The 13,593-nt window shown below is 40.1% G+C and overlaps 1 protein-coding gene across 1 annotated transcript; it reads right to left on the bottom strand.

Annotated features, from left to right (window-relative positions):
* Positions 1–1,419: 1,419 nt before the first annotated feature.
* POU2AF1 (POU class 2 homeobox associating factor 1) lies at positions 1,420–11,591 on the bottom strand. The gene is made up of 4 exons (XM_056826120.1): positions 11,424–11,591; positions 10,956–10,998; positions 10,078–10,343; positions 1,420–7,208 (listed from the first exon to the last, which is right to left on the bottom strand). The coding sequence occupies exons 1-4, from the start codon at positions 11,589–11,591 to the stop codon at positions 6,897–6,899; spliced, it is 789 nt and encodes a 262-aa protein (XP_056682098.1). The 3' UTR covers positions 1,420–6,896.
* Positions 11,592–13,593: the final 2,002 nt, after the last annotated feature.

Below are 13,593 nucleotides of genomic sequence, written 5' to 3'. Positions count from 1 at the left end.
GCCATGTTCATTGGGCTAAACATTACAGATATTATCTCATTTGGTCCTCACATCAACCCTGGGAGGTAGGGTTTATTATCCTTGTTTTATAGTTCAGGAAACTGAGGCAGATAGAGGTTAAGTAAGTCACCCAAATAGTAAGAGTCTAAGGCAAAAATTGAACTCAGACCTCTTGAATTCAGGTTTGCTTGTCATCTAGCTGCCTGCCATGTTACCTTTAGGGTATGTTCTAGAGAAGATTTTTGTTCCAATAAAAGTTGAACTAGATGGTTCCTGATTCTGAAATCCCGCATTTCTGTGATTCTTCAACAAAGTATTTGATGATTTCAACCCAATTTAGATGAGATTCTCCTCTCAAAAATTTTTATAGCACTTTGCTTGATTCTTTTTTTTTTGTCTAATATTGTTGAATGTTGCCATGTATCATAATGTATGGGGTGTATGGGGTGCTCAGGGAGGGGTAGTGTCTCTGGTATGGAGGGCTTGTCGTGCCCTCTTAGGGCAGCCTCTGACCCTCACCTGACACCCAGCTCTCACTTGTGGCTCCCAGTAGCTGCTAGCATGCGGCAGCGGCCACACCCCGGGCAACGGCTTCGACAGGCCGGCTAAATCTTGTGAGGGTAGCCATCGGGTCAAAGACCCCTGATGAACTAGGGCTTTGCTCACCCAGCATGTGAAGACTGTTTCGGCAGAACAGGCAGAAGAAACTAACAAGAAGGTTCAACGGCTGAGATGGCGATGCAGCAAGGCACTGTGGAGTGATTAGGGCGTGTTGGAGCACAAAGGACAACACGGCCACCCAATGCAGCTGAGGAAGTCTCCAGGTGTAACGACTTTTCGTGCCACTGGACCCAGGCTTCCAATGCCAAGAGAGTGGGACTGTCTCTGTGCATCATCTTTTCCACTTAAATCTTCATGCACAAGTGTCTTTGTGCACACTCATCTATCCATAGATGAAAATGCACAAAGACAATCGTCATCCTTGGTTACCGAGAGACTACTACTATCATAATAATTTGTGTCATGTTATGCCTGCCCAGTCCACAGATTGGAAGCTTCCTGAGAACAATATCAGTGTTTTATTTAATCAGAGTCCCCCCCAACTCAGCATATAGTGCTTAATAAGTGTTTGTTGAACTAAATTAACTGATTAAAGGAACAAACCAGTCTTTCGATACCTCAGCATCATGGAAAAGTTCAAGGAGTAATACAGTTATGAGACAAACTGGGGAAGAAAGACTTCTTTTTCTTGAATCTAGCCATACTAGAGACTGTGCTGACAGGCCCTGTGTGTACAGCCTGGAAAACGTGACTGTAGTACATATCCAGGGCTGATGTTTATCTCCCAATGATGTAGATCAAATTGCAAAACCAACACAACACCATGTAAGTAATCATCCTTATATTATGACACCATTTACAGTGTCAAGAGCCAAGTAGGATTAATGTGATAGGAAATAAAGCACTTTAGGCATCAGAAAGTTCCTTTAAATCTTTATTGAAAATGTTTCTACTTTTAATAGGATAATCCAGGGAGAACTTCCAGTGTGAGGCTATATCCAGGACACTCTCCTTGGGGAGAGAACTAAAACAAATGGCAAATAAAGGTGAGCAAACACATAAAGGGTCTCATTTCTTGGCTGAGCAATCTGGCCTATTGAAGTCATAGCTACAAATGCTTTCATAGCCTAATTGCATTTTCACTCCTCCAAATTCAGAAACAATCTTCAGATCTATTGCCCAGTGCTGTTCACCAGGGAACAGATCATGCAGGCATATAGGTCCATCATATGAGTTGGACAACATTCTGACAAAGATGAAAACCCAAGCAGAAAAAGATAAAAACAGGAAAGGCATTTTGACCAGAAGTTGTTAGTTAAAACACTGAAGGAAACCCATCGAAAGATTTATACTTTCTTCAGAAAAGTCCTTCCCTCTGATTTTAATGTTCATACCTCATGTCCACAGTAGAAAGTTAGGTCACTCAATCCCACTCCTCACTCTAGCCAGGTACCAGCTGAATGAAGCTGGTTTATTACAGATTGTTTTCCTAGCAAACATAGGAAACAAAACCAAATTTTTACTTGGAGTTCATAGAACCCATGAAAGGCTAATGCTTGGAGAGGGGATGTCATATCTTAGATAACTCTAGAGCAGTGATGGCAAAATGTTTAGAGGGGTAGATGATGTGAAAAATGTCCTCAGTACATGGAGAGGGGGAGGAGAGCAGTCTAACTCCACATCCTCTGGCTTTCTAGTGACAAACTCTGGTGAACTTTGTGCTGGGGCAATAGCGCACATGCCCACAGAGAGGGCTCTGAGTGCTGCCTTTGGCACACATGCCATAGGTTTGCCACCATGACTCTAAAGTAATAATCTGAGAATATCCTTGTGAAAGTTAAAGTACATTTGCAAACCATAGAACATCTCTGAATTTGAATATACTGCCTGTGTATAATTACTATTTTGCAGATAGGGAAAGTAAGGTTTAGTAAAGTTAAGTGACTTGTCTAAAGTCACATAGCTAATAAGGGTCCAAATAGGAACTTGAATCAAAGTTGTTTATGTTAAAATCAATGGATTTGAACAGGGCCAGAAACTAATAAAAAAAAAATGGCTAGAATTTATATAATGCCTACTATCTTCTAGATAAAACAGCTCTGAGAGGTAGAGTTTCTATCATCACCCCCATTTTGCAGTTGAGGAAACTGAGGTAAACAGAAGCTAGAAGTGAAGTAATTTGCCTAAAGGTATGCCACTATTAAGTTTCTGAGGTCAAATATGAACACAGGTCTTCCTGGCTCCAGGCCCAACATTCTATCCAGTGAGCCATCTAGCAGCCTTTGTAGGACAGGGCTCTCCAACCAGGCTACTAATCCCATGTAAAGAGATTTGCCAAGATCTTCTGGGAAACCTCCTCCAGGGACAGTCTCCAAATTTACTTGTCAGCATCTAAAGCAATGCTTTTCCTTATCTTTATAAAGTGTTATTGGCTGACAAAATACAACACCCGTTCCTATTGAAAATGTTAGAAAGTATAGGAATAGAAGGGCCTTTCCTAAAAATAAAGCAGTTTATATTTAAAACATCATCTGCAATGGGGATAAACTAGAAGCCTTCCCAATAAGATCAGGAGGGAAACAAGGATACCCATTATCACCTCTATTATTTAACATTGTACTAGAAACATTAGCAGTAGCAATTAGAGAAGATAAAGGAATTGAAGGCATCAAAATAGGCAAGGAGGAGACCAAGTTATCACTCTTTGCAGATGTTATGATGTTCTACTTAAAGAATCCTAGAGAATCAACTAAAAAGCTAGCGGAAATAATCAACAACTTTAGGAAAGTTGCAGGATACAAAATAAACCCACATAAATCACCAGCATTTCTATATATTTCCAACACAACTCAACTGCAAGAGTTAGAAAGAAACTCCATTTAAAATCACTCTAGACAATATAAAATATTTAGGAATCTACTTGTCAAGAAAAATGCAGGAATTATATGAACACAACTAAAAACGCTTTCCAATTATTAAAACTAGATCTAAATAATTGGAAAAACATTTATTGTTCATGGGTAGGATGAGCTAATATAATAAAAATTACAATCTTACCCAAATTAATTTACTTATTCAGTGCCATACCAATCAAACCACCAGGAATTAGAAAAAATTATAATGAAGTTCATTTGGAAGAATAAAAGATCAAGAATATCAAGGGAATTAATGAAAAAATGTGAAGGATGAGGGCCTACCAATACCAGATGATAAACTGTACTATAAAGCAGTGGTCATCAAAATAATATGGTACTGGCTAAGAGACAGAAGGAAGGATTGATGGAATAGACTTGGGATAAATGACCTCAGCGAGATAGTGTACAATAAACCCAAAGATCCCAGCTTTTGGGACAAGAACCCACTATTTGACAAAAACTGCTGGAAAAATTGGAAAACAGTATGGGAGAGACTAGGTTTAGATCAACATCTCATATCCTATACCAAGATAAATTCAGAATGGGAAAATGACTTAAATATAAAGAGGGAAATTATAAGCAAATTAGGTGAACATAGAATAGTATACCTGTCAGATCTATAGAAAAGGAAAGAATTTAAGACTAAGCAGGAGATAGAGAATGCTACAAAATATAAAATGAATAATTTTGATTACATTAAATTAAAAGGTTTTGTACAAACAAAACCAATGCAACCAAAATTAGAAGGGAAGCAACAAATTGGGGGAAATCTTTATAACAAAAACCTCTGACAAAGGTCTAATTTCTCAAATTTATAAGGAACTAAATCAATTGTACAAAAAAATCAGGCCATTCCCTAATTGATAAGTAGTCAAGGGACATAAAGAGGCAGTTTTCAGATAAAGAAACCAAAACTCTCAATAAGCACATGAAAAAGTATTCTAAGTCTCTCATAATTAGAGAAATGCAAATCAAAACAACTCTGAAATACTACCTCACACCTAGCAAATCGGTCAACATGACAGTAAAGGAAAATAATAAATGTTGGGGGGGGGGTTGTGGCAGAATTGGGACAATAATGCATTGCTGGTCGAATTGTGAGTTGATCCAACCAGTCTGGAAGGCAATATAGAACTATGCCCAAAGGACTTTAAAAGATTGCCTGCCCTTTGATCCAGTCATACCACTGCTGGGTTTGTACCCCAAAAAAATAATAGGGGAAAATACTTGTACAAAAATATTTATAGTCACACTTTGTGGTAGCAAAAATATTGGAAAATGAGGGCATGTCCACCAATTGGGAAATGGCTGAATAAATTGTGATATCTGATGGTGATGGAATACTATTGTGCTGAAAGGAATGATAAAGTGGAAGAATTCCATGTGAACTAGAAAGACCTCCAGGAATTGATACAGAGTGAAAGGAGCAGAACCAGGAGAACATTGTACTCAGAGACTGATACACTGTGGTACAAATTGAATGTAATAGACTTTTCTACTAGCAGCAATACAATGACTCAGGACAATTCTGAAGGACTTATGAAAAAGAACACTATCCACAAATCCAGAGAAAAAACTGTGGGAACAGAAATGCAGAAGAAAAACATATGATTGATCACATGGTTTGATGGGTATATGATTAGGGATATTGACTTTAAAAGATCACTCTATTGAAAATATTAATAATATGAAAATAGGTTTTGAACAGTGATACATATAAAACCCAGTGGAATTGCTCAACTCCATGAGGAGAAAGGGAGGAAGGAAGGGAAAGAACATGAATCATGTAACCATGGGAAAATGTTCTAAATTAATTTAAATTGAAAAAAATTGAAAAAATAAAGTGTTATTGGTGTCTTTGTCTTTTATGCCAGAGTCTCTTTCTGATGTCCCACCTCTACTTCAGCCTAAAGGAATGTTTCCTTCCCCGCCCCCACCCAAATTTATTGTGAATTCTAAACAACCATACCACTGTGGAGCTGGGTCAGTCCTTCCTCTCCCTCTACAAACTCCTTTAGTTCACCACCCCCTCCTTATGGAAGCAGAGTGGAAAAGTAGCTGGATTTAGAGTCAAATGTTCTCATTGGAATCCTAGTTCTTCCTCTTAATAGCTAAGAAATCCCTTCAAATCTCTGTGCTTCAATTTCCTCATTTGTAAAATTAGGAGATTGATTTTATATCCTCCAATGTCCTTTCCAGCTCTGAATCTATGATCCTATAATTCCTTCCCTCCCTCTGTCCCTTTCTTTTATCACACTCTCCTTTCCACCTTCTCTTTCCTCTCCCCATCTTGTATTGTCTCTCTCACAAATATATATGGCCCTTTCTCTCTCTGACACTTCCTCTCCCACAGTGTCCCTTCCCTTCTATCCCTCTTTTGTATCCACCATCACAACTATCCCCTCTGTCATTCTCTCCTGGAAGTAATATACATACACTGTGCTTCCTCTTTTGTCACTGTCTCTCTTCTCCTTCTTCCTATTACCATCAGTCCCTCCTTACCCCTAAGCCCCAGTGGTTTTTGGTCTTGCCACATGAACTATAAATCTGTCCAACACGGCTCATCACAAACAAAGAAGCAACTGTGAAAAGTGTAAGCTCAAGGACTCTGGCACCAGCCTTCTACCTAACTGTCTTTCTCAGAAAATATTGGCAAGGTCAAAGGAGGGAATGAGAAGCAGGGGAATATGGGAGGGAAATTTTTCATGTATGTCAAAATTACAAAGATGGGCAGAGAGTGAGCATAATGGGGCTCAGATACTGGGGAGGTATCACTACCTTGACACAGTATACTCCCAAAAGGGAGACTCTTCTAAGGGAGAAAATGAGACACAAAAATTCCCCAATCTAATATAATCTCCTTGAAGGCAGGGATGTTTTCATTTTTGTCCTTGTCTGTTCCATGCCTAGATCAGTGCCTGGAACATAGTAGATGCTAATAAATACTTGTTGGTTGTTTGGTTGGTTGAATTGAACAAATGTGAAATAAAATTCTGAAGCTCCAAAATCTTTAATGTTTTTTGGAGGAGGAAGGGAAGGAGGGAAGAAGGAAGAAATAAAGAACAGTAGTAAGAAGACTGAAAGGCAGGAAAGCAGGCAGGCATGTAGGGAAGAAGGGAAAGAGGAAGGGAGGGAAATGAGAGTAGAGGAGGGAAGAGGAGTGGAAGGAAAGAGAGGAGAGGAGAAATGAGAAGGAAAGGAGGAAGGAGAAGGAAGAAGGTAGAAAAATGGGAGGAGGAGGAGGAAGGAGAGGGAGGAAGAGAAGGAAGATACTGTAAAGTGATCTTTCAAATTCTAGCTCTAAGATTCCATGTTTTTAGCACTAGCCATACTGTGCCAGACTGTATCCCACATGTAGTCACACAACCTATATTCAAGAAACAGTATGACATCAGACAGGAAGAAATCAAACACCAGGTATTAAAACCCTTCCACAGACAGAGTGTGATTCATCCCATATGTATCACTTTCTTCTTCTTCCAGGAGCAGTTTTTCTATGGGCAGAGTATTGATGGCCCTTCTTGTATCTTCTAGGTCCTGAGGGACTGGCTCTGGGATGGAGATGGGAAGGGGTAGAAACTGTGGCCCAGGCAGTGAAGGAGCTGGGGACTGGTACTGCAGGGTAGAACTGGGCAGAGCTGAAATGGGCTGAGGCCATGAGAAGTAAGTCAGAGGTGCCTGGTGCTCCGTACCCTCCAGCTGAGGCCCACTTGTTGGCGTGGCATTCCTAGTCTGTGGGAAAAATGAGAAAGCACAGGACAGAGGTTTGTTTCATTGTGAGGGAAGGCTCTGTCTGGTTCACTTTCTAATTGGGCTTTTTTCTCATCCCAGACCTTTCCTGATCTCTTACCCCTGAGGTTCCATTTAGGTCCATATGGTATCCCTAAGGATCACCTTAGAGAAAAATTATCAGCTTTGATCATCCTCCCTTCTACTTCTTATGAATATACTTACCTGAATGAGTAGGTGCATGCACACCCAACCACACCCATTGCCCACAACTATCAGAGTCCTGTAGGTATGAGTTGCAGTTTTTTTAGCCCCATACCTTTATCTGTTCCATTTCTCAGTCCTCAGTGTCCTGGATCTGCTAGGTGAGGACTAATCTCATAAAAAACCCCAGGGTAAATAGTGACTCCTCATCAATAATGTATGACCCCCTTTCTGGTCATATGTGCAAGCTAACGGTGACCTTCTGAAGATTCAATGCTGCACCCAAAGGAGCAACTTTAATAATGGAAACCACAGGCAGGCTGATGAGATGATACTTGGGCATTTCATGGTAGCTTTCAAATACTGGCACAGAGGGAATCCATGAATTTTACTTATATAGCTGGTCCCATCACCATGGAAGCCAGATGTCCTGAGTTTCATCTAAGAGGAAATACGGATATATGCCCCTCTAGTCTACACTAGCAAAGTAGTAGAGATGAGTCTCTCGAAGTGAATATGCTGGGTCTAGAACACAAGCGATTTCTGGGTGTACTGAGATTAATAGAAAATAATAATAGCATTCACTTGGTGCCTACTGTCTGCCAGGCACTGTGCCAAACACATTGTACATATTATCTCATTTTATCTTCACAACAATCCTACGAGGTAGGTAGTATTATATCCCCATTTTACAATTGAGGAAACTGAAGAAAACATGTTAAGCAAGTGACTTGCCCAAGGTCACATGACTAGTAAGTGTCTAAGGCCAGGTTGAACTCAGATTCTTCCTAACTTGGCCGGCCTAACTGTGTCAGGGACCTAGGCTGGAGGTAGGGGGTGAGGGAGTGGGTAATTGCTCACTTTGAAGAAATCCCAGAATCTTCCAATTTTCCTTTATTCACATACATATATAGTGTATTTCCTGTCTGGGCTCAGCAAAAGGCTGTATTACACAAACAACTAGACTTAGATATGATAAGGCTCATTTCCAGAAGGAAGAATGTTAGAAAAGCAATTATTGAGCACTTACTATGTGCCAGCCACTGTACTGAGCACATTATAAATATTATTATTAATTAATTAGCTCATTTTACCCTCACAACAAGCCTGGAGGTAAATGCCTCTATTATTCATATTTGACAGTTGAGGAAAATGAAGCAAACAGAAGTGAAATAACTTGTCCATTGTCACACAGCTTGTATTTATATTAAGTGGGATTTGAACTGAGATTCACTGATTCTAGGTCCAGGATTCTGCCTACCATGCCACCTCTCTGGCTTTGAAGGTAGTCTACTAATTGATAACATTTTCAGCCATAGCAATTCATAAAGATTATCTAGTAGGCAGAAAATGATTGCAATTTGTACTGAAGGGGGGAATAAATAATCTCACCAATAAAATCCTGGATTAGTGAAAGCATTAAAGCATTTCCCCAGGATTATACTTCTCTTGAGGACAATGAACATGTCTTACATATCTTTGCATTCCCCCCATCATGTACTCCAAAGTATCTTGTACCTGGCCAAGGATTAATAAGTGTTGTTGCATGAATGATTGATGCCTAACATTTATATATAGGTGTTATTTATATATTTATACCTAGGTGATGCAGTGGATAGAACATCTGACCCAGAATCAGGAAGACCTGACTTCAAATTCAGTCTTAGACACTTACTACCTATGTGAGCCTGGGCAAGTCATTTGATCATGTTTGCTTTGGTTCCTTTCTTGTAAAATGAGCTGGAGAAGGAAATGGTAAACTACTCCAATATCACTGCCAAGTAAATCCCAAATGGGGTGAGAAGGGTCAGACACAAATGAAACAAGGGAACAACAACAATATTTATAACTTTAAGGTTTCAAGGCATTTTATATACATTATCTTATCTGATCCTTACAACAACCCTGTGAGGGAGAAAATATTACCACCATTTTGCAGATAAGAAAATTGAGGCAGGAATTAAGTGACTTGTCCAAGGTCACAAATCTAGGCAGGTTTTAAACTCAATACAACATTTTACCCTATAGCCATGCCACCTCACTGATTTGAATGAACTATAAGATTTTATATACAGCTTTAAGATTTGCAAAGCATTTGATAAATATTATCTAATTGGCTCCCCACAACAACCCTAGGAGGCAGGTGTTATCATCATCCTCATCTTACAGATGAGGAAACTGAGGGAAAAGAAATTAAATATCTTGTTCAGGATCAGATAACTAGTTAAATGTCTGAGGACAGATTTGAACTCACCTTCCTGACTTTAGGTCCAGTGCTCTATTCACTACCCAGCTAGCTAGCTCTGAATGAATGAATAAATTCCCTGGCTACTGATGCCAAATCACTTAGAGTTGGGCACAAAAGTAGGGAAAATCACTGAGTCCCGAGTCCAATAGAGATGTCTAGACCTTTTGGCAGTCAGGAAAAGAAGAATTGGATTTGGCAATTCACCCCCAAAGAGAGTAACAATTAGTATCAATACAGAGTTAAAATGTTACACTAACAAAACTGACATATATTAGATTAAATTTCTAGAGAGCTGAAAAGATTTGGGCTAAAAAGGGAGAAGAAGAAAACTTTCTATCATTCAGCATCATCAGGAATTCCCAAGAAAGACAAGTGAATGCTCTTCATTTTGGGGATAATATCTGGGAATTATAAATGTACCGTGAAGTTGGTGATGAGTGGCTGGGAGGCATATGTCAGCACTGATGAGGGTCCAACCACAGTGTAGCTGGGGCACACAGGCTGAACATACATATCAGTAGAGTAAGGGCAGCTGACACCTTCATGTGGCATGTACTCTGGGTAGGGTGTCCATGGCGTCAGGGGCTGCAGAGTGGCAGGAGCAGGCTGGGAGAGCCAACCAGTGCAAAGGGCCCCTTCTTCTGTCACCGTGGATGTAGGGACTTCCATGTCCAGGCAGGATGGCCCTGAAAGGAAAGAATCAGAGAATATAAGAACTTATTTTATAGATGAGGAACCCAAGAGGCTCTGGGGGGTGGAGTGATTTGTCTAAGGTATTATAGTTGATAGCAAAACCAAATTTAAAAAAATTTAGTTCTCAGTCCTTTAAGTTGTCTTTCTTTTCATCTAAGGGCAAAGAGTAGGTGAGTCACTAGGGAAGAGAGTGGAACTCAGAAGCCAACTAGCCTGACCTCTTTGTTTTAGTTTAGTTTAGTTGGGTTTTTTTTTTTTAAACTCTTACCTTCTGTCTTAGAATCACAACACTATGTATTGGGGCAGTAAAGGCTAGGTAGGGCTAAGTAATTTGCCCATGGTTGCACAGGTAGAAAGCATCTGAGTCCATATTTGAACCTAGCACCTCCCATCTCTAGGCCTGGCACTCTATCCACTGAGCCACCTACCTGCCCCTGACTTCTCTGTTTTAGAGATGAGAGAAATAAAGCCTAGAAGACTTACCCAAGGTTACAGAGATGAAATTTGAACCCAGAACCTCTGATTCTACAGCCAACCTTTATTCCACTGCCATTTCTGCTTACTGAGAGGTCAGAACCAGATAGAAGCATGAAAAAATGACTTACCCATTGTGGCATAGGTTGCAAGGGGTTGATGGGGCAATACCACCTAAAGCAGAGAAGACACAGCCAGGTTAAGAATTCCTTTGGACTCTGAGTGGCTCCCAAACTTAGTCAGTCTTCCCAGAGGCTATGGGACATCCCTGATCTCTTTCTCCTTAATTTAATTTAATTCAAACCAGACATTTTGTTCAAGATATTGTAATTGACCAACGGGGATACAAAGACAATAATAAAGTGGTCCTTGTCTTCATGGGGAAAATGTAATGAAGCACCCAATGAGTATGCCAATAATAAACATAAACTCACTAAACTGAGAATCCCTGGCCAACATTGAGTGATGAGCATCTTGGCACAGGTTCATGAATCCTTTTGGAGTCATCCCAAAAATAACTTCCCACCCTGCAGGGGAATGGTCCCAATGTTGGCTCCACCTCATCCAACCACACTCCTTGCAATGACTTGTCTCCTCACCGTGGTTGCAGCCACTGTGAGCCCACTACTGGCGAGGCCACGCTTCCTCCTCAGCAATTCTTTCACTGGCTCCTTCACACGGACACCTTGGTATGGCCGGGGTGGCACCGGTGTCTGCTCAGGAGCAGAAGCTGTAAAGTACAATTTAATTCCATGCTTATTGCCCATCCCTTTATAATTTCTTGTCCTAGGTAAAGTTTTCTCTTACCTTAGGGACTGTTCCTACACACCCAAATATACTAAAGTCTGGGCCCAGCAGGAGGAATCAGATGATTCTCCCTAAACCACTACATTCATCATGTTACTCCCTAGCCCCTAAATCTTCTACGTCTCCTGATTGCCTCCAAGATAAAATTCAGACTCCTTCCTTTCATGTTCAAAGGCTTTAGCAATCTGGCCTCAATCTTTTTTTTTTTCCTAATCTTATTTCTTTCCATTTCTGCCAAGTTCTTCCAACTCTCCTTGAACATAGGCAGTGTGGTCTTTGCCTTTAGCAATCTCACTTCTCCTTCCTGAAATACCCTTCTTGCTATTTTTTTTAAAACTCTAACCTTCCATGTTAGAATCAATACTGTATTTTGGTTCCAAGGCAGAAGAATGGTAAGGGGTAGGCAATGGGGGTTAAGTGACTTGCCCAGGGTCACATAAGTAGGAAGTGTCAGAGAACAGATTTGATCAGAGGATCTCCCATCTCTAGGCCTGGCTCTCAGTCCACTGATCCACCCAGCTGTCCCCATATTCCTGCTCTTTTAATATCTTTCTAAATCATAACTTTTCTTTGACATAAAATGCTTTTTATCCTTTGAAATCCTTACTGCCTTTATGTGAGGTTTATCACAAACTCTTTCATATCTTTAGTTATTATTGGTTGTTTGTGTTTCTTGCTCATATCACCACCATCATCATAGTTCATATTTTTGTAGCACTTTGAAATTTACTAAGTGCTTTACATATACTAATTTGATTCTTCTAGTAATTCTAAGAGATGGGTGTTATCATATCACCATTTTACAAATGAAGAAATTTAGCCTGGGATCGTCTAAGGCAGGATATGAATTCAAGTCTTCCCGACTCCAAATCTAAGAGAGAGATGATGATGGCCTGGATTATGGTGGCAGCCATATGAATGAAAATGTAATAGATATGAGAAAGGTTGAAGATATAGGATCCATAAGACTTTATCTGACTGGATATGGGGGTGAGGGAAGAGGACTATGAGGCTGTGAACCTGAGTAACTGAAAGGAAGGTAGTAGCCTCAAAAGAAAGAGGGAAGTATGGAGCAGGGACGGATTTGAGAAGAAGAGAGGCAAAAGATAAAGATGAAAATTCCAATGGGGGCATGTTGAGTTTGAGAAGCCTACAGGACATTTGGTTTGAAATATCCAGAAGACAATTGAAAAATTCAGAAGAGAGACTATGACTAGTTAGATAAATCTAGGGATCATTAAGTTTCTAGATGGTGATGATCACCAAGAGAGGGTCTAGAGCAGAAGTTCTTAACAAATTTTTTTTGGTCATGGATGCCATTGGCAGTCTGATGAAGCCAATGAACCCCCTTTCAGAATAATGCTTTTAAGTGCATAAAATAAAATACATATGATTACTAAGAAATTGCATCAAAATACAGATCTCTATGGATTAAGATATTTTAAAGTTTACATATCTTAAGCTAAGAACCTGAGAAAATAAAGGAGTACAAGGCAAAACCCTGATGGACACTTATAGTAAAGGAGTAGGACATGGAAGAAAAACCAGCCAAGGAGAAAAGTCAAACAGATAGGAGAACCAGGAGAAAACAATACTGGAGAAATCCAGGGAAGAGAAAGGAGATAATCATCAATTCAGCAATGTCAGATGCTGAGGTATCCAGGAACATGAAGAATGAAAATAGCTTATTGGATTTTGCAATGTAAGGCAGCTGTGTCTAGGATCCTGGCTATGAAAAAGGGAGGACCAATTTAGGATGGTAGCTTGAGTGGATGGCAAAATCAGGTGAAAGTTTTGTTCAGATGGCAGAAACATGAGTATGTTGTAGGTAATGGAGAAGAAGCCAGTAGAGATAGAAAGACTGAAGACTAGAGAGAGGGTTGTGGGGAATGGGGAGGAAGCTTCTGGAGGAGATAGGACGGGATGGGATCCAGACACAAAGGAGAAACGTTGCCCTTGCCA

The sequence above is a fragment of the Monodelphis domestica genome, chromosome 4, assembly GCF_027887165.1.
Source record: "Monodelphis domestica isolate mMonDom1 chromosome 4, mMonDom1.pri, whole genome shotgun sequence".
In the NCBI taxonomy this organism is placed as follows: Eukaryota; Metazoa; Chordata; class Mammalia; order Didelphimorphia; family Didelphidae; genus Monodelphis; species Monodelphis domestica.
This window is presented reverse-complemented; position numbering and strand designations above follow the sequence as displayed.

Excerpts from the sequence above, each read along its gene's own strand:
- POU2AF1 (XM_056826120.1), bottom strand. The coding sequence starts at position 11,591 with ATGGGCAATAAGCATGGAATTAAATTGTACTTTACAGCTTCTGCTCCT. Across the intron at positions 10,344-10,955 it reads TGCAACCTATGCCACAATGG|GGCCATCCTGCCTGGACATG; the intron begins GTAAGTCATTTT and ends CTTTCCTTTCAG. Across the intron at positions 7,209-10,077 it reads CACTCATCACCAACTTCACG|ACTAGGAATGCCACGCCAAC; the intron begins GTACATTTATAA and ends TTTTTCCCACAG.